Source organism: Hippichthys cyanospilos, chromosome 13 (genome assembly GCF_059441005.1).
Source record: "Hippichthys cyanospilos isolate Australia breed blue-spotted pipefish chromosome 13, RoL_Hcya_1.0, whole genome shotgun sequence".
NCBI lineage: Eukaryota > Metazoa > Chordata > Actinopteri > Syngnathiformes > Syngnathidae > Hippichthys > Hippichthys cyanospilos.
The window spans coordinates 14,293,543-14,314,185 of record NC_142381.1 but is presented as its reverse complement, the minus strand read 5'-3'; the positions used below and the strand labels follow the sequence as shown (position 1 = coordinate 14,314,185).

Below are 20,643 nucleotides of genomic sequence, written 5' to 3'. Positions count from 1 at the left end.
TAGACCGTTTTTCATTCGAATTGAATAAATGTGATTATAAATTTCAAATATTTGCAAATAAATATGTTCTTAATGCCCTTAATGTTCTTAATATGTTTTGAATATAATTGTAGGCCTAGTTTTCATTCACATGGGGGTTGTGGAGTGCCACCGTATGAAAATCTAACACATTGTCCCTTTAAAAGTACACAGTAGAGCATCCAGTGATGTCCTAACTGTGGCTCGATTAAAAAAAAAAGTTTAATTCTCAGCCACCAGGGGTCAGTATAATAGTCATCAAGAAACAAAGGAAGACTTTCACAACTTGTTGAGTCAGTAATATCCAGCAATTAAACAATTAAGTCATAACACCATAAAGTGTAACATTACAGTAGATTACAGTAATATTAATGCTTTTCAGGTGTCAAGCCTATTTTATTAAAAAATAAAAATAAACGGGCCTTCTATATTTTGTCTACTGTACGGCATTAAAAACAGTGAAAGAATGTGTGTCTTAAAAATTGTGGATTCTTTGTGCACCATACTTACCACCACAGGAACATTAAACAATTTGAAAATCTGAATGAATAACATCTTTTTATGTTTCTTACTCAGAGACAAACTTGAATTTATTCACTTTCATGAGTCAGTCAGGTGGCTACACTAAATCAATTGCGTAAAACAATAACCCAAATGTGTGTTAAAAAAAGAATGACCTAATACTGTACTGTCCTTTAGACCCAACATTTGTTTTATCCAAAACTAGCAAAATTGTGAGCTTGTCTCACACAAAATCAACAAATCGAATTGACAGATATGGCATCAATCCTTTTTTGACCCTGTTTGAGTAATTTTTAACCAATCCCTTTTAAATCTCATATATCCTACATAATGTTCTGATGCCATCCCTCATATTGGATTCAAATGACGTGATCGCATTTGAAAGCATTTTTGCTCTTTATTAAATCAATGGTGTTAACCGTATTTTAACATTTCTACTTGTTGATCTCTCAGAATGCCCGGCAGCAGTTTATGGGGAAACTGCATGCTCTATTTCACGGCCCACTTTCAGATCCTATTTTCTAGATAGAATCAGTTGAAATGCGGACAGCTGTAAAAGCATTTTTTTCATTTAGTGAGTACTATAAACTCGTTCAATCGGCCTTAATACCATTTTAAGGAGTCCAGGCGTTCAATACCAGGTATCTATGATATTAAGTGTTGGGTCTAAAAATAGATTGGTACTAAATCAGTTAACCTGCGTTTTAGTCAAATTTAGGATCACTATATAAATTGGTGCCACCAAAAGCCCCAAGTTGAAATGTTTAACTTCAACAAAATATTTCTTCTAAACATTCAATTGGGCTCCAAGTCGCAACTTTAGCTTTATTTTCGAGAAATACATGTTTATTGCTCAGCTAGCCAGCCACTGACATAGTAGCTTTATCAAAACACGCACACTGCCATTTTTCTTAACTTTATTGTGAAAAATCAAACAGACTGCTAAGATCAATATATAGATACAATGTTAATGGCCAGTAGTTCTGTTCAGCTGCAAATGTGATTTATAGAACAATGTTGTTGGAAATCTGCAGTTATTCAGCCTGTGAAACAAAGTAACCAAAAAAAAAAGTCTCTTCTATGAAATCCTCCTGATCATTACTCGTGCAATGATGAAGGGGTGTACAAAAGAAAAGACTCCTTGAAGTGAAAACTGAAAATATAAAACTTTGGTCTGCTTCCTTCACTGGCTGCTTCACAAATAATATTTTTCAGCCATTGAGGGTAGAAGCACCCAGTTTGAGAACTGCAAGAACACCAACAAAAATCTACAAAAACAGGTTAACCTTGCTTCTATTGAAATACATTGACGTCGTTAAAAACAAAACAAAAAAGACATGAGTCTGCACATATCAGTTTCTTATATGGTCGCTGAACATCTGCTTCGAAGGCACGTCAGCTTTTACCTCCCTTACGTGCACATCGTACATATACAATGGAAACGACAAAACAAACACGGTGACCTTAAATACAGAGTTAATCAAAACAAACAAACAAAAAAACTAGACAAGTTTGCGCGTACTGTGTGACAGCGATAAAGGACTTCCTTCATTGGCGCGCTGACAAGCACAAAACCAGGTTGAACCCTTCTCCCAAATTTACGTTTGATTACGTAATATCAAAGTTGTGTGTGTGTGTGTGTGTATAATGTATACGCGCATGTAGAACTCTTGGTGGAGTGGTCTAGTCATCACGGCACATGGATCAGCGACTACGGGCGGGCTAGTTTTGGATCATGGGACTTCAGTGTGCCGACGGCATCCTTTACTGCGTGATAAATGATGTTTTTCACCTGTATTAAAAAAAAAAAGTTATGGAAGAGATTAGAAAATGGCATCGATAGGGATTTTATATGTGTTTGACAAATTCCACAATGCAAAAAAACGTCAGTAGGGGGCAGTACTCTGCTACAAATGCCCTTCTATTACCTCTTTATGCTCTTAAATTTTTCAAAGGCAAGTACGTGGTTTTTACTGAAATGGACATTTTCAGCAGTTATTTTGTTTGATTAAATTGTACCCTGCATGCGTTTTTCATGCATAATTAGTATCAAAAGCAAATTTTTCCACATGCTGTAAACGGACAGATAATGATCAATCACAGCTCGCCTGTTTGTAATTTGGTCATGTGACATTCATAATCTGCCTTTTTAAACATAGTAATTCAACATGAAAAATTATTGTGTTATAAAATTAAGTATAGACTAAAACAACATTTTACTGATGAAAATGGCTATACATTAAGCATCTCTTTACTGTTAGTTTTATAATACAGTGGAATAGTGTGGTCTGATTTATATGAGTTGCTAGCTGCTGCTATTGAAATTTTTCAGAATGAAAATCTCTGTCCATGTGACCTGTGTAATATTAATTGGATGAATGTTATCGGATTTATTTTCCCTTAAAAATAAAAACCACAAGCATCATTTTGACAGCAAAGACAAATGCTAACAGAGAAAAAACATGCTGGAGCATTTTTTTGTTTGCGTTAAATAAGGTGCTTAGCAGGATTACACACACGGCAGCAAATCAAGTTCTACAAATCTTTATCTCCCAAAAAGACAGTTGCAAAATGGCTGGAGTATTTTTTTGCATAATCCTGCTAAAGCTTCACATAATTTGGTGCAGTTGCACAACCGTCGGCATGAAAAAGGGCCCTGCATTTGCCAAGCTTACCTGTAGCTTGTCTTCATGGTTCGTATGAGTGGTAGAAAGATGTCTGAACTCCTGGGTTAATCTGAAACAGTGCCTCACATGCTCTGGAGACACAAAGTCCTCAGCCGCCTTGATACAACTGTACAAGTTGTGCACCTGAGAATAGAACAACAAAAAATATTATATTAAAGATAAACAGGCAGGCGAGGATATATATATTTTTTTTTTTTACCTGGTGTGGCGCTCCAGCAGGGATAAAAACAGCATCGCCCAGAAACTGCACAATGGCCCAACCCTGCACACCGTATTCTTCATAGAGTCGGCGGCGCAGAACCTGGTCCAAATACCAGCTCTGGTCATGAATGGGGTCGTGGTCGAGAGGGTTCTCCTGACCTTGCTCCTCTCCGACCTTGACAGAAAAATACTCGCGTCAAAAGAGAAACTTGCCGGGATAGCAACGCCGCAGCCGATTTATTCAGGTAGGGGCATTTGGGCCAGTATCGGCTGCTAACCTTCCGGAGCAGTTCTCGGATCTTCTCTGCGTCCTTGGCTGCGTAGATGTGCCAAAGAGCTCCGGGTTTCTCATTTCCGTTGTATACTCGCCTCTTTGTCATTTCATCCACATCTCCCTCCTCAATAGTGGTCATGACCTCTGAAAGTTTAAACAAAACAACGCAATAACATCAGCAGTTTCTTACATCTGTGCTCTTTTATCTAGTTTTGCAAACCCATTTTGTGCTTGTGCCTGTTCACCGTTTAACTTTCACAAAATTACCTAGTTTTCATTTTCAGCAGCAATATGGTACACAATCTTCTTTTTATTTTTTCCCCACAGCATATACAGCCCCCACAAAATATTGGAAGGGCCCAAAAATACTGTGCTCTGTTTAAGAAGGTACTTGGCTAAAAAGAAAATATTTGTCAGGGGGGAAATAATATAATTGGAAAAGGTTCCGAACCTCTGTGTTAAACAACTCTGGATACAACCAGCTAACTTTCCATCGAAACATGTGACTGAGAGGTGTTTCTAGTTTCCTAAGAAAGTCTTTTAGCTTGATCACTTTAACCAGGGGTGCTCAACAAAACACCATGTTGTTTACATCAGAAGGTGCTCTTGGAGGAAAATATTATTTAAAATGTATTATCAAGTTGACTGTTGTCATGATCATGCTTCTAGTATGAACTTAAAATAAAAGTATGCCAGGAGATTACTGTTAACAGTATGATTTATTTTGAAGCATTGACTGGCCTTCTCACGTTTGGCTGTTTTACTATACAGGAGTAGATTGACAGGCAGCGGAACTTACCCATTTATGTTGTTGCACTTATAGCCCCACAAGCTACTTAAAAAAAATAAAATCTCAGCCCAATTCATTAACTGTCTAGTGCCCATCGTGCCTGGGTCATTTTACCCTTTGTTTAGCGACATCACTGCAAAAGAGGAGCTATTCATTTATTATATTGGTGCTGACTGGCCACCCATCAAAGGTAATTCAAAGGTTATTTATTAAGTTATAACACCCCCTTTTTTAGATCACGGGAGGTTGGCTGCTGGAAAAGTAGATCTTGGGGCAAAAAGGTTTAAAAAAAGGTCTTAAAAATTAGATAGTGCTTGTTTTGGGCTTTGGGTTTCAGTTGTGAAAGCTGGATTTTTGCTGGATAGTAAACATGAAGCCCAGAGAGAGCTGTGAACGGGAGAAAAACCAAACCATTTTGAAACGAAGAGGGTAAATAAACCACAGTGGGGGGGAGTGGGGGCAGGGGACAGCCACACATTAATATATGACACAAAAACTCGTGGTGAAGTGAGGTGAAGGGTGTCGGAGGAGGGAGGGGGCATTACAGTTCAGGTGATAGACAAAAGGTGTAACTCGTCATTCTAATATTTTTGGAGATGAGTTTATTTACTTGATCTCAGATAACACAGCCAAATAACAGAAATTCAGCATGGTAATACTGTCTGTGGGTAGTTTACTTGGTGAAAATGAGACAAAGCCATTCATATATTGTTGGATCGCATTTTTTTGCTTCCTTCTTTTAAGGTCGTCCGAATGCCACGCGCCTTCCAACGCTTCTGATAAACAGCTGACATACCACAAAAAAAAAGTTACAACCCCTTGGGATATGCTTAAGGAATGAACTAAAGTATGGGTGGGACATCCATTACATCATGTAATCTTGCTGACACTATGTGCACAAATCTTTTTTTTTTTTTTTTTTTTTTTTTTATCACAGGTCGCTGACACTACCATAGTTATGTACACAATTCTTTCTTTTATAGTCACACTATTAACAATTAGAGAAAAAAAAGTGACATACAGTAGGTTGAAAGATTTTTTGGGGAGTGGTTTGTTCTGTTCTACATTCTCAATGTGAAGTCCATAAAAGTAGGTCAATCCTTTGCTCATAAATACAATTCACTTAGTGAATGAAATGACTTCAAGTGTACCTTCACTAGCAATGTGAATCCATTGTAAAGCGTTTTGTTCCAATGCTGAACAGGAAAGGGAAAAGTAGAGTTTGTTTGCAAGTCAGCAAAAGAGTGAAATAGGCGAGAGGAGATGGAGGCCAAGTCTACATGCCCTTCAAACTTTTCTCCCACGGTGATTATACCAAGTGCACAGAAACTAGACAGACTGCAGCTGCAAAGAAGTATAAGCAACTTTTTTGCTGGCGGGTGGGCGGTGGGGAGGAGGTTCTGCTATTGATACAGTTGAAAGTGACGTCCAGGGCTGAGTTGTCAATGACAATTATTTTGGGTCTATTAAGCTTATGAATGCAGAATGCAGCCTTACCTCTAACATCACATGGATAATTGCAAATTAGGGCTAGGCGATGAATCAAATTTACTGATTAAGGTTTATTTATCATTATGTTTTGTTTCCCTTAAATGGGAATTTTATTTAGACGAAACACCTATCACTTAAGATGTAAGAAAGATATGAATTATATGTTTTAGTTGGGGGGGGACTGGTCATTTTCAAAATTTTAAATAGTCGCTTGTTATGAAACAAAGTGTGGGGTGTATTTATTTAAAGAAAATTATTTTAAGAAAACTATCACCAAGCCCTATTGCATAGTGAAGAGTGGAACAGTCAAGAGGGGGAGTTAGTCAGGAAGAAATGCATGCTACTCAAGTGATACAACTGAAAGTTTACAGACCTTTGCGTCCATTGATATCGGCTTCTGTGAATGAGAAATGTTGCCGTAATGAAAAGCACGTATATCCCTTGAGTGGTCTTTTACGGTTGCCGTGTCAGCCAATGATCAACAGGCGTGGCAATGAACACGTATCAATAAATGATGGAGGTTTCGGCTCGGAATCAACCCGAGTGCATTATTTATCATTGCCTACAGCCAATTAAGCTAACAGTCACCACCAACTGACCTGATACGGCTGATACGATATTTCCTATCCTTCGTCTGAAGCAATATATTTAAACATTTTGGATGAGCACATCATGCATGGCTCTTCTTCAAACCTTAGAATTGAAAAAAGGTTTTTTGGTGGATTTTTTTTTTTTTTTTTTACCAGGACGCATTGATGAGAAATTTCTATGAGTGAACAATTCTAAGAAAAAAATGATAAAAGGGCTTCTCAAATTATCAAAGCGTTCACAAGGTGTTTATGTTTGAGTGCACAAATCCACTGACCTTTCTCCAAGTCGCCTTCTCCATGAGGTATTCCAACATAAACCATGACATTGACGGCATCCGACACATCAAGATGAAGGTTGGTTGTGCCCACCTTCCTGTCTTCTGTTGAGATCAGCCCTGAAAAAAGGGTAAAAAAAAATACCGCCATACATAAATGTGTGATTATAGTTGAAAACAAAAATGCAATATGTGGATTAATTTAATTTGGCCACGTCTTCCCACCATATGCATTGTACATCTTGGGTCCTAGATCTGGTCGTACAAAAAAGTTCGGTAGACGGGCAGCAAGGTTTAGCCGGCCATCTCTTTTAGTGTACTCGGGTAAGGGAAGGTTTTCCATCAAATCGTCAAACCTGTGAAACACAAAACATAAACATGAGCATATTCCTACATCTAGATGCAAGCTTGTTTTGTTTTTGTTTGTTTTTTTAAACATAATTAGGGCTGGGGGTTATAAAGTCGGGTAAGTCGACTTAACAATAGTTTGACTAAAAATATTGGCCTTGAAGCTCTGCTGGAAGCATGTTTGTGCCACTGTTTTCTATGCGGACCTTTCTTGCAGCTATACACAATGGTAGCATTGAATCGAGGATATGACAGCTTTTGCACAATTTACAATAAACAATAAATAAAATATAAATAAAATATATAATAATAATAAATAAAAAAGTGACAAAAATAATGTTTAGTTATTGCCAAATGGAAAAGACCTATTACACAACAGCTCTGGAGGAAGGAAAAAAAAAACATGCAAAGACCATCTTGATATATGGCTCCATTGCTTGTCTTGGTACACCACCCAGTGGCCAAATGGCTGATCCAGTTTGTGTACTGTACTTATATTAAAAAATAAAATAAAAAAAATGGAAAAACACTGATTTAGTGTTTAGTGGCATTTCATTAAGGACCATATTAGTACATGGAGCTTCCCAAAATAAAGGTAAGAACTTCCCAAAAAGCAGTGGGGCTGTATTCGCCGAGAATGTAGTCTGTCACTACAAACAACTGATAGTGGCTTACTTTTAGGTGTTCAAATTTAAACCAGTAGGGATCAACATGAAACGTGCCCACCCAGCTCACCCAGAAGAGGAAGTATTGACCTCACAGTAGCTAACAGGCAGTTCCCTTCAAGTTTACTCAGGCAATGTTGAGGGATCAACTCAAAGTGATAAGGGACACTATTACACGTTTAACATACATATAACATTATGTAGGTGTGAACTAAACAGTATTTAGGGTTTGTTGATCTTAAATGGTAATCCCTAGCGTGTGAATGCTCGTCGTGATTGTTAACCGGTTAGCATAGGCACATTCATTTTGTAGTGACTAAAAATTAGTATGCATAAAGATGAAAAATTATGGCTACATATAAACATTCACTTGAACCCACATTCAACTTTATTAGAATATAATTTTTTCACTAACAATATATCGATAATAGATAATATTAGAAAAGCTAATAATTCACGCACTTAGCATTAAAAAAAGGGGGTGATGGTGGGGAGCAATTACTCAATCAATCAATGGAATAATTAATTTAAAAAGATTCGATCAACAACAATTATAATAGTTGTAGACTTTTTTTCATAAATGTTTATCTCATTTTACCCACCGTGTAGGCATCATATCCCTGAAGTCTTCTCCTGGAGGCCAGTCCTTCAATTTCAATACCATTGGGTTACCTTCAGCATCTTTCAGTCGCTCTGTAATTGACAAAAAAAATCATATCAATGTTAAATAAGAACCATGTATTGTAGACCAAAGAAAAACAAGCTAAATTTACAACGTATTGAGGAACTCACTGGAGATGATCTGGAATCCATCCCAAAAGTCTCGCACTTTCACATCAGAAATGATGGCGCAGTTTCTGCAGTTGACCAAGTCTACATCCTGGTCCCCAAACTCCTCACTAAAGGCCTCAGGACGCCACAACTCAGCCTTCAGCCGTTTATGTATCCCTGACACCAAAACAGGCTGTACAAAAACAAAAGGAATTGCAAATATATAAAAAGACCCAAAATGGAAAGTTCCTTCTTCCAAAAAAATCAATCACCAAATGGAATGTGAATAGAGGTTCTTACTTGTCCCTGCTTCCAGCACTCTCTAAAGATCTTCCAGTTGTTGCTATTGCTAGGATCCTGGAGGCAAAGGAGTCGCCCATCACAAAGCCAGGAGTGCGAGGTGTGTGGTTCCAAAACACTGAGGCCCATTATTCCATCTTTGCGCGCTCCCAATACACCCAGCTCGCTTCCCTCAGAAATCCCGATACGCCGGCCTTCCGCTTTTTTCGTCTCCACAACCGAGGCGATGATGTGGTCCAAGAAGTTGGGGAGGCTGCTCTTCAGCTTGTCGCTCTTGAGTAAAAACAAAATCACAAGGTTCACAAACTAAGCACTAAAGTACTTTTTTAAAAAATGTTTATAATAGTCTAAAAAAGTGCAAATACACAAACAAAAAGCGTTGACACATACGCCTCCAGAGGTAAAGACCGATGGGAATGGCACCACACTTTCTCCATGCCCTTGGGAAAGCTTGCCGGGTCCAGAGTTGAGAAGGTCCCGGAGACTAGAACCTTCAGGTTTGGACTGTGTCACGCTGGAGCCCAATAAAAGGCTGTTAAAGAGCTTGGGGCTGGAAGCCGATGGCCTGGACAGGGCACTGAGCGAGTCCAGACCAAAAGGAGGTCGACTTTCCCGATTCATGATGGCGCGAAGTGAACCTGATTCTGAATGACAAGAAGACATTGATGGACGTTTTAAAATCAAAAGAAAAATATTCAATTGGGATAAACAGATACCAAGATAACATGTTTTTTTAATTTTTGTTATTTACATATTTACAAATGTTTACTGTTAAAAACTATTGGGAGCCATTTACTTTAAGTTTTCCATGAACTTTCTAACACGTGCGAAGGTGACCCTTGGAGTGGAAACCCCTTGAATTTTTTGTTTGAATTTTAAAACAGTCAATTAACTCTCTAGAATTTTTTTTATACAAATGTCTACATTTTGCAAATTCTAAAGTGATATTTTATATTTTTTATATTTTTACTGAAAATGAACAGCGGCTTCAAATACTGATTATCGGCTTACTGAATTGCAATTGGGCCTTGAAAAACATTGCCCTATTTCTAATAATAAACTTGTTTTTAGTTGTTAGTTTTAGTTATTACCTGTTAAGTTTTTTCTTTTTCATGAAAAATTAATACTTTTCAAACACATTTTCACTTGATGGCAACTGAAAATGACATGTGCTCAATCTTATGAACGTCACGTCACATGACCAAGAGGCGAGCCAAGATTGGTCACTGCCTGAGCCTTGAGCATGTGATGTCATTTTCAGTCGACAGCGCGTTGAAAAAATGTTTTTGAAGGTATTAATTGTCCATGAAAAATAACGAAATTGTTGGAATATATAGACAAAATATGAGCTTTTAACTTCTGAAAATGGCTAAATACCTTTAGTATCTCTTAATTTAATGATGCAAGGGATTATGTGTTCGCTTCACCTTTTGTTTCATCCTTGGATTTCTGTGTGGCCAAATCTGCAAGCCAGTGTAGAGCAGAGCTATTGCCCTCTCCCGATGGACGCGACTCCTTTACAGAGGACTGTGCAAGGTTACCAACTGACGATGGCGTACTGCTGGTGGAGTTGCTCGTACTGACCACACTCTCCCCTGCCCCGCCACTGGACGATACTGCTGTTTGTGTGATTTCCGTTTTGACAGCTGGTGTTTCGCTTTCGAGCTTAGGAGTTGTGACAAGAGCAGAGGCTGGAGCTCCAGGGATGCCGCCACTGTTTGGGGTTGTCTGCTGAGAGAAGCAAACCAACGCTAGGACCGTGTTAAACACCCAATATGACAAACGTGACATCATGATTCACCTGTGAGATCCCATTGGGGGCACTATGGCGGACTAGGGACTTAGTATGCCGACTGGCGCAGGGGCAGTTGGCTTTAATGCCCCACTTGCCTCTTGCTAAGTGCACCATGTCACCTATGTTGTAAAGAGCTAAAAGAAACAATGAGTGTTAACAATCAAGCCTCAAAAAAAGCTAATTTACAATTCAATGATTAAATACATGTTATTACCTGTTCCGGGGATAATTTGTGTAGGCATGAGGTTCTCAGGCTCGTGAGGCTGGCCCTTCGCACACTTCAACCAAGAAAAAACATCATCCACTGGACCTTCTTCTAAATCTAAAATATAGAGCATATATTAAAAAACACACCACAATCAAAAAAATCCATTAGTTCAGGTTGAATTTAAATTGTACATACCCCATAAAAAGGGGAACCCAAATTGACTGTGAAGACTTACCATCATCTCTTGGCCTGTTCTTACGAAGCCTATAGCAGTCCAGACAAACGCCAAAGCCACACTTGCGACATACCCAGTGGATGTTGAACAGAGTGGTCTCACACACGTCACACATTTCCCTGACCCCTCGCACAGCACGTTTCCATGCTACCTTCTCTGTAGAAGCAGAATGATATGTCAAGTTAATAAAGAATGGTGCATTAACATTCAATCATTTGAAATCTGCATGCAGAGATGCCCTATCTGGAACACGCTGGATATTTTGTCCGAAACATTTGCATCAGAGTCAAAAAAAAAAAAAAAAAAAAAAAAAACATGTCACCGGAAAGGCCTGAACAAAATTAAGTAACTCTTTGTTTGAGTGGCAAAATATTGACATCTTACTTTTCCTTTCGGGTGGCTTTAACTTTTGCCACCATTTTGCTTCATTTACAATGTAATTTACAATAGTGAATAATTAATGTTGATAGCCTCAAGCTCTGAAGATTTGGAAACTTTTAGGTCTCTAAAAAACGGTTTATTAATTTGATTATCGATTTAATGGTTAATGGTTGCACCGCTAGTTGATACACATTTTAGCTAAGAGGCCTCTTGCCTACTTTCCTATTCTCACAATGCCCTGTGTTTCTACCTCTGAACACTTAATTTTCTGTTCATATACGAGTACTTTCCGCTGTAACAGTTCAAGCCAGAGTTTTGTTAAACGTAAACCAGAGTTTTATGACTGCATTTAATGACAGCTAAGCAGTTTTCTCTTGTTAATTATTTCTTGACCTCCTTTCGTGATGGTGATATCTGTCAGGATTGGTAGTTAATTCACCACGGCGGGGGAGATGAATGCTAATTTTAGACAGAGATGCCTGCACTGTAGTCAGACATGAAGATGATGCAATGGCATCACCAACAAATGTAATTACGACTGACAGTTGCTCACTCATTTTCTGAAAACTGCATTTACCTTGTGTACAATATGTCCTCTCTGGAACATTTTCGATTTATCCCAAACAGTGAAACACGTGGCAACAGCTCGTAAGAAAGTTCGGACACTTGGTGTGGATGCACGAAGAATAATTAGAGGAGTTTTGAGTACATACGGTGAGGTTCCACCATCATCATGGCCTCCTTCTCAGACATGACCAGCTGGCAGAACTGGTCCCCCACATTGGCCAGGATATACTTGGAGGTATCAAGGTCGAGTCCCTCTTGCACAGCGGGTGCAGGTAGCCACAGACCCATCGCCATAGAGTCGCTCTGCTGGGGGCTTAGGAAACCTTCAACACGCAGCATACCCTTACGAGTGAAAGCCAACCTGGTCAAAGTCAAAAGAAGAATGACAAATTATCACTGATTTGTCTTACGGGGAAAGAAGCAAACAATGCAAATACGTGATAGGATAGCGCACCTTCGGAAGTGGAAGAAACGACAAGCCACATTTGGATCGTCGTCGTCCTCGCTATCGTCATCGGCGATGCGAGATTTACGGTAGCGCTCCAGGCGACACTCGCGGCACTTGTGCAAGTGAGGGGCCACGTTGATGCACGAGCCATCCTGGAGGAAGGACTCGCCAGACTGCTTCAGACGACGCACTTTGCTCTGGTCTTTCAGTACAGACTGGCCCACTGGCAAATACAAAGCTGTGTCAAATTCTCCATCATCTTTTCTGCTTGGGACATTAAAAATTAATCTTACCTTTGAAAGGTTTATTTCGTGGACGACTTTTAGCAGCGCCTTGGATTTTCACTTTTTGCAGCATGGCTCCATCCTTCCCTACCTGTGATGTTTCTCCATGGGCTTGGCCTTTGTCTGGACCCTCCTCATTCTCACTCAGGTCTGAGAGGTCACTGTTACTGCTTAGGTCGGAGTCACGTTTTGTTGATTGCGCTCTTTCCTCCAAGGCAAACTTCTGAGTCATGTTAGGGTCAAAAGTCACAGGCAACTGATCCATTCTCGCCGGCCCAGTTGTCCCAAAGACAGAGCTGCCTGCTCTGGCAGGCCCGCTTGTGCCAAAAACAGCACTGCCTGAAGTGGATGATGGCATCTCCCCAACTGCTTTTTCTTCTTTTACCAGAGTGCCTTCATTCTGCGCCTTTTGGGTTGCGCTTGGTGTTGGAGATATTGAGGAGCTTGGTGACGCAGCAGATGAGAGCACTGCAAAAGGAGAGGATAGAATGCCCTTAGGTGGCTCTGCCATAGTGAAAAGGTTGGGCTTGTTGTCCGAGGCACTCTCAACTCTGGAGAGTCCAGCAAATGGGGTGTGAATGTTTTTGTCCCCATAAGCTAAAAATGGATTGGCTGCCTCCTTGGAGCCCTGCAGAAAGAGGTTCTGATGGCTGTCAGAAGGATTTGAATTCACTGGCATCAACACGGCCCCTGTCAGTGTACCATTATTACAACTTTTTAAGAGGTTTTGTAGTCCCGATGCTGCTGTTGCAGGACCCCCAATAGCCAAGCCCCTCCCAGCAGAAGAGCTCACCACGCCCGAGAAGGCTGGTGATGAGTTGCTCAGTACACCATTTCCTGTTGGATGAATGTCTAGTGTTTTTGTCTGCTCTGGCTTTTTCATCCCTTCTGTGGCAGACTTGAAAAGGCTTGGCGGTTCCTTATTAAGGGTTTCAGACACAGCAGAGAAGTAATTAGTGTCCTTGGACTGGCTTTGTGGACCAGCTAGGCCAGGGTTGATGTCTGGATTCTTTGTCATGCACTGAAAAAACAAGTTTTGGTCTTGCTTAGATTGAGTCTCAATCTTCTCCTTCCCAAAGCCGAATCCAAAGGGTCTAGACGCATCCTTGGATGTTGCGGAACCAGTGGCAGCTCCGTTGGTCTGTGAGGTAACCTCTCCAAAAACAGGAGCAGTAGGCACAGCTGATGGGAGCCGATAAGCCAATGGAGTTTTAGAAGCCTGCAACATAAAATAAAGCATGTGTCGATGCAGTTGAAAACCCAACAGCAATAATGTTTTTTATTTGATGGAGCTTGCCTGCAGTGTAGTAAATTTGAAATCACCTGGATAGTCATGGACAGAGTTAAGCAATAAATAGAATTAATTCTATTGAAAGGGACCATACCATGAAAAGTGAACTTTTTGGAGCTTTAAACCAAGTTGATGCATTTGTAAGCAATCCTTGCGTATTCTGTGCTCTTGCACCTGACCCGCCCATGCAGATGAAAATGCCTTGAAGTGCGCTTATGACGACCATGCCACATCGCCTCTGCGAGAAAATAGGCGCCAACCTTATCCGCGTTTTTTAAGTTTTGTTTTAGTTTGCAGAACTGTGGAGGAGAGATTTTTGCACCGATTCAGCCGAGTAAACAGCAACGCTTCATTTATTAGCTACAACGTTTTAATGTAGAAAGGCTGAAGTGGCCAAAAAGTGAGATTGGGATCACACAGCCGGTAGTAAATAATTCACCTGCGGGATTAACTATGGGTGTGAATACTGGGTTCTCATGGAGACTGATTTGATCGGAAGAACATATGTTAGAGAGAGAGGTGCATTGACAGAGTTTTGAATTTTAATGTCAATAAAACTGTTTTTAGCCCGGTATTCACACTGTTGGAATGGTCTCCATCAGCCAAGAGCCTCGTGATGGATGGGTGCGTGTTGCATGGTCCGCTGGAATTGAGCTATGTCATGAAGGGGGCAAGGCAGCCACATGGTTTTACTTCCTGGTTAGGAATATCAGTACCACAAAACTCATTTAATCAGAAATTAAATCCCTAATGTGCTGAATGTAATTGAAATGCACATTACACAGTGGAAAGGATAGGATATAATGATATAGGCCCTTGAACTCATTTACTACAAGGCAATTTAAATCATTTTGACATTTTCAAGGTCAAAATGACCTGAAAGCAGATCCACAAGAAATTGTGTGAAATTATTGTTTACAGATTACGCCATGTATGAGACATGGTGTAATCTGTGAAACGCTACTCTTGTTTTTCACTGGAAACAAATGTTTAATTACAAACCAGCAGTAGAACATAGACAGATTGCACTAAATGCAGCCATTTCTTTCAGTGGAATCACAAACTGCGCTGACATATCTGAAATAGGACATCGATGCCATCTATGGCTGATTGTATATCAGTTGTTGTTTCGAAGTTTGACAATTACAGTGGATGACCCTGGGGTCTTTAGGAACTTTGTTATAATTTGACAACAATAAAAATATATAATCTAAAATTAACTGACAAAAAAAAGAACAACACTCAATTTATTCCTTGCGCCATAATCAGTTTTGGATACTTGTTATCAGTGTCCAAAGTTATGGTAAGATTTTGCTTTAGAAACCATTAACAACAGATGATTGTAGCAATCCTAAAATACCATAATGACATTATGGACATCCCCTCAAGTGGGGAAAAAATAAATAAAGTAACGTAGCTCAACAATCCCAGGAGCCGGCTTTGTTAATTGATATGGGTTCTTGGGTGTGTGCAAGCTCCCACCGCTAATTAGCACAAGAATAACATTGATGTCCCTTCGCAGGGACTATATAGAAGGCAAAAAGACTTACCTCCGTCTGGCCTCCCCAAGTGGGAGCCTTGGGTGTAAAGCCTCCCGAGGCAGAAAGCGCCACACTCGGGCTGCTGTCAGGCGAAGACCAAGAAATTGTGACGGGTCCAGGGGAAATAAGAGCTGCAGTTTTGGAAAAAGATTTGGGGGCATCGTCTTTGACTGGTTGAGATGGAGCAGCCTTGTGGACTGGGGTTCCAGGAACCAAGCTTGGCATCTGGCCTAAAGAGGGGAAAGACGTAGCGGAGAAGGGAGAGGGTGCTGGTTTGAGGGGAGGAGGGGTGGGGGTATGCGAAACTGAGGTGGACGAGTCCGCTGCCCCTTGTGTGGCGAGGATGCGACCATTTTCTTTCACATGGGCGTAGTAACCTGTCGGGTTGACATTGGACTGATCCAGCTGGACGGAGGAATTGGCGGAGGATGACACTTTGCCCAGAAGAAAGTTTCCCTCTGAGGTGCCGCCATTTTTGGTTGTGCTGCTGACTCTGTCACCCGAGTCTCCTCTCCACACATCTGTCCCTTCCGTCAAGGTTTGGTTCGTATCATTACATCTCTGCTCGCCGGCTCCCGATTCTGCAGCTCCTTTAAAGCGCTTCAGATTAATGTCTTCCTCCTCAGAGGTAGTTCTGCGTCTGCGACTATTATCGTTCTTCAATGCTTCACTGTCCATCTTTCGCCGGCCATTCTTACCAAGCTAAAAAAAACATAGGACCGTAAGTTACGTAAATTCAAGTAATTAACAAGACCCAAAGGTATAAAATATGGATGTCTCAATCACATTTGAGTCTGAGTCATATGATATGAAAATGATGTGATCAGGCCCGATTTCCCATCATGTGATCAAGACCAGGACATCCTTAGTGAAAACGTGAAACGTGAAAAATGTGTGCAGTGATTTAGAAAGCTTTACCTCTTCATCCCCCAGCATGACATGTATAACGCGGGGGTCCACCAGCTGCTTTTCTTTATTCTATAGCAAATATGTGTTGTGTTAGTTGAACCATGATTTTCTCAAAATTATTTACAAAGGAAAACTCACCTTATCCAACACAATCTCCATTATGTGTGAGATCTGGTCATGTTGTGAAACAAGTCCCAGGGCCCAGCATTCCTCAAGTTCTGGCTGGTACACACATACCCTTCGTCCTTGAATTGTGTATGAACCTGTGCAGAGAAAAGTGAGGGTTTTCACGCCCGAGCAGATCTGTGTTAGGAAAAGTGCATCTGGATAGCAAATAGCCATAATAAACCCTATTTAAGGTGGACTTGGTATTCTACAATACAACGTAATAAAATAATAATAATATAACTAAACCTTTGATACATTTTTTAGGTCATGGGAAGGAGAAAAACACAAAAAGCTTGTTCTTACCCTTCCTTAGAATCTCTTGCAGTTCAAAATCACTTCGCCAGCTGGAAATGGCAGTTTGCACAGAAGGCTGCTCCAACAGCATGGGATGTCTAATGTCTTTTTCAATCTGCATAAAAACCCAAAACACATGTACTCAATGCTGTAACGTTATGTTTAATGCTCTTAAAAGGTACGTAAATGCAATTTTGAGTAACATGTCCTTTATATTCAAATAACTGCATTACTTACTCCATTATGTTAGCATTTTGTCACGATTTATTTTGTCATCATTTGAAATTTGAGGAAAGCTATTTACAACAAGTAAAACAAACACACATACCTCAAACCTGTGGATCGAACTTTTATCAGGAAGGAATTCAAGAGTATTGCTTCCAAAATACTGCACCGGAAGCACAGATCCTAAACCAACTCTGTCCACGATTGAGTGGAAAGCCTATAGAAGAATGAAAAAAAAAGTACCATTGAATTTAACCTTTGACTTCTCAGAGGAAAAGGGAAAACACACATTTTATATCAAATCAATGGCAACCTATTAAGGAAATGTACCACGACACTGTAAAAATATGCAACCAAAATAGAAGTACTGTACAGTTTGAAACAATATACAAAACTTGTAAGTGTGTACTCAGCCTGAAACTCACCAAAGCAGGCCAGGCTGTGGTTGAGCCAGAGGACCCAGTAGCAGCGCTCCGATTGGCCCAAACGATGGAATCTTCCACTAAGAGAGCCTTAACGGCATCGTCGTACACCTGCACCCACGAACACCGCTGCGACGCATTCTCAAACTCCACAAACACCTGCAATAGAAAAAAAATATATATCAGTTACCACCCAGAATCCAAGTCAAAGATCAACCCATTTACATTATTACTTGTGCTTTCATTCACATAGCAATGATCTAAATAAAGCCGTTGCAAGGTTAATGACATTATGAACAGCGTGCAATCAGTTTGAGCCATTATACATTGCTTATGACACGTTCAATTACTGCCACTTCCCGATATTTAACTGTTATATAAATGTTTTGCAGCTATATTGCAAATTATTATCTAAATTGATGTATTAATGACTTCTTCCCATGTAGTTCCATTTAGTTTTATACATTAAGCTTGTGCTAAAATTGAAGAAAACCAAACATGAATATATGGAGACAGGTTATATTCTGAATATTTCACAAAAATATATATACAAATAAAGCCTATGTAACAATTGTAAACGCACGCTTTGCAATTTGAGAGCTGTACTCTAAAATGATGTCAATTTGAACTTGTGATAGTGTTCAGCTCGAGTGAGAATGCTTCTCTGTAATAAACAGTCCTTAGTCATCTTTTTCGCAAAACGGTACACATTAAGAATCATCGTCATATCAATACCCCTTCTTTACTGTAGATTGATTATTTACAAAACAAAAAAAATACGACAAAGGCCCTTGAACTGTTGCAATTAGTTTTGATGACATGAAGGATAATTTTTCGTCTCTGACACACTCAAATAAGAAATCAGGTGAGGTTTGCTGCTGGTGATTGCCAAAACAAATTCAAAGCAAATACAAAGGCAAATAAAAGTAATGAAGGGCAATTTAAAAATAAAAGCTATAGTTTTGTAACACTCCACACTAAATTTGATGTGAGCTACATTATCAAGGAAAATCCGAGCATTTAAAAATACTAGAACATGAGAGACCATGCACTAGATATGACAAAGTAATAACTTTTCAGGTGTTTAATTGATTTCATTTATGTAGGTCACCCACTTCAACGTATTATTTTGGCAACCTCACACCGCTTGGACTAACATTTTCTGTCAAAACATCCAGTGTAGAAAATGGCAGTTTGAAACCAACGTCTTAATTCGTCAACATTAACGACTTAAAAGCCTTTGTATTGTGAATTGTTTCGCAACTTATAGGGCCGCTAAGTGGACTAAAGACAGCTAGCAAGCAAGAAGCTAACGCTGCTTGCCAATGCAGAAGGAGAGCGAAAACGATCTGATGGGTCTTTCTTTGGTTAAATATTAAACCGAGCTAGGATGTCCCGTTTTTAATTATATCGATTGAGTAATATTCCAAACTGGTGGCAGTCGTTAATAAGACGAACGAAAACGCAAAAAAAAAAAAATACGCTAAGGCCGGAGAATCCCCGGTCTCGAGTTTAGCTTCAGCCAGCTGTCTGTGACGTTAGCAAGCTTTTAGGTTGTACTATGCTACAAAGCTAGTACGATGTGTCAACAAATGCAGCCACATTAACACATGCAAAAATCGGAGCAGGGAGGGGCGTGAGGAATTATAAGATAGTAAACATTAACTGGTTGATCTTTAGTTGCACTACACGACACCACACCGTATGTAAACACCGACCGTCAATCCCGCAGCAGTTGTTGTTGTCGCTTCTCCTCCGCTAGCCTCCGGGGCGGCCAGGCCGATGACGCTCACCGCCCGCACAGTCCCCCGCAGCCAGTCCCGGGCTCGCGGCGTCTGCTCCGATTCTGATCCGTTGGCAGTCCCTCCGTCGCCGAGGAGCAAGAGAAGACGCTTCCCGATCAATTCAAGAGACTCCCCCATGTTTTAACTCGCTGCCTCTATCGAGCCAGCATGAACGGTGTTAACTTCCTCGCTCGGAAAGTGCGAAAAGACGAACGAGGGAGAGGGGAAATCGCCGATTACGGCCGCTAAATGCGCCGCAAAGTGGAAATCGAGCCGTGCAAGGGACGGCGACGCGGATCGGACACGGCGGAGATGTTATTGTCCTCGCTGGTGTACGCGACTACCCCGCTACGTCCGCCATTGAGCCCTGCAACAATCAAACGCACTCCTCGTAGGCAACCAGCACTGCGGAGACACGGATCTTATTTGAACGAGCAGCGATCTCTAGTGGACTAATTCTGAAATGCAACGTGAACCACTGCGGAATGGTAACTGCTTTGCTGGCTGTTAAGGGAAAAAGCGAAACCTCCCCCACCTCAAAAGTGCTTCCTCTATTTTATGTGATGAATATCGGCGTCACACAACACACTATATGAAGTTAAAGAAACGCTAGACGCGTGCAAGTCTCTGATCTTACAACGCTTTACCTATTAAGCTATCAAAAAACAGCAATTTCATCAAAGCATATTTGGTCCGCCTAATATTGCCGTTTCAGGGTAGATTGAATCCCAGCACCCATAAATGTTAAGCGTATTTGGTTATTTTTTTTAATTATATCTTTAAATAAGTAATAGTGTGTTGATGTAAAGCTATATTGTAACACAAATTACAGCTACACCCACCCATCATCTCAATGTTCTTAGTGTTTTTTGTTGTACCAAATCTGCCTGAGTGTAGTTTTTGCATAGATGATTACACTGCCTTCCGGTAATATACAGACAGTACTGCCTTGCTTTTTTTAAGTGGAAGTGGAGAAGCTGTTTGTCCTATGCGCGTTAATGATAAATCAGTAATTCAGACAATGACAACCACAATTTACCAGTGTTTGCTCTAAGAATGTGTAGACTGCTAGAAGTTGTTAATATCTGTTTTAAAAGGTTACTTCTCAGTTGCTTTTAATACGCCTTGAAAGTTGACTTCCTTAAAGTGCTGTCTTATA

The 20,643-nt window shown here is 40.3% G+C and overlaps 1 protein-coding gene across 3 annotated transcripts; it reads right to left on the bottom strand.

Moving 5' to 3' along the window:
* Window positions 1-1,440: 1,440 nt before the first annotated feature.
* On the bottom strand, window positions 1,441-19,880 carry kdm3b (lysine (K)-specific demethylase 3B). Of its 3 annotated transcripts, none has more exons than XM_088431474.1 (25): window positions 19,419-19,877; window positions 17,704-17,859; window positions 17,382-17,495; window positions 17,063-17,168; window positions 16,730-16,854; window positions 16,601-16,660; window positions 15,692-16,384; window positions 12,860-14,069; window positions 12,573-12,789; window positions 12,265-12,479; window positions 11,171-11,326; window positions 10,942-11,049; window positions 10,734-10,861; window positions 10,360-10,663; window positions 9,323-9,576; window positions 8,933-9,205; window positions 8,654-8,825; window positions 8,464-8,554; window positions 7,074-7,204; window positions 6,849-6,968; window positions 6,357-6,380; window positions 3,707-3,846; window positions 3,427-3,603; window positions 3,216-3,350; window positions 1,441-2,332 (listed from the first exon to the last, which is right to left on the bottom strand). In XM_088431474.1, exons 1-25 carry the CDS (start codon window positions 19,620-19,622, stop codon window positions 2,252-2,254), a joined length of 5,394 nt encoding a protein of 1,797 aa, XP_088287600.1. In that variant the 5' UTR covers window positions 19,623-19,877; the 3' UTR covers window positions 1,441-2,251. The 3 variants fall into 3 exon arrangements, with proteins under 3 accessions (XP_088287600.1, XP_088287601.1, XP_088287602.1); XM_088431475.1 differs by having other exon boundaries at window positions 10,360-10,660; XM_088431476.1 differs by lacking the exon at window positions 6,357-6,380 and having other exon boundaries at window positions 19,419-19,880.
* Between the last annotated feature and the right edge of the window lie 763 nt (window positions 19,881-20,643).

Coding starts and splice junctions, on each gene's coding strand:
- kdm3b (XM_088431474.1), bottom strand. CDS start 19,622: ATGGGGGAGTCTCTTGAATTGATCGGGAAGCGTCTTCTCTTGCTCCTC. Junction 6,969..7,073: donor CAAGATGTACAATGCATATG/GTGGGAAGACGT, acceptor CCCTTTTTTCAG/GGCTGATCTCAACAGAAGAC. Junction 3,351..3,426: donor CTGCTGGAGCGCCACACCAG/GTAAAAAAAAAA, acceptor TTCTATTCTCAG/GTGCACAACTTGTACAGTTG.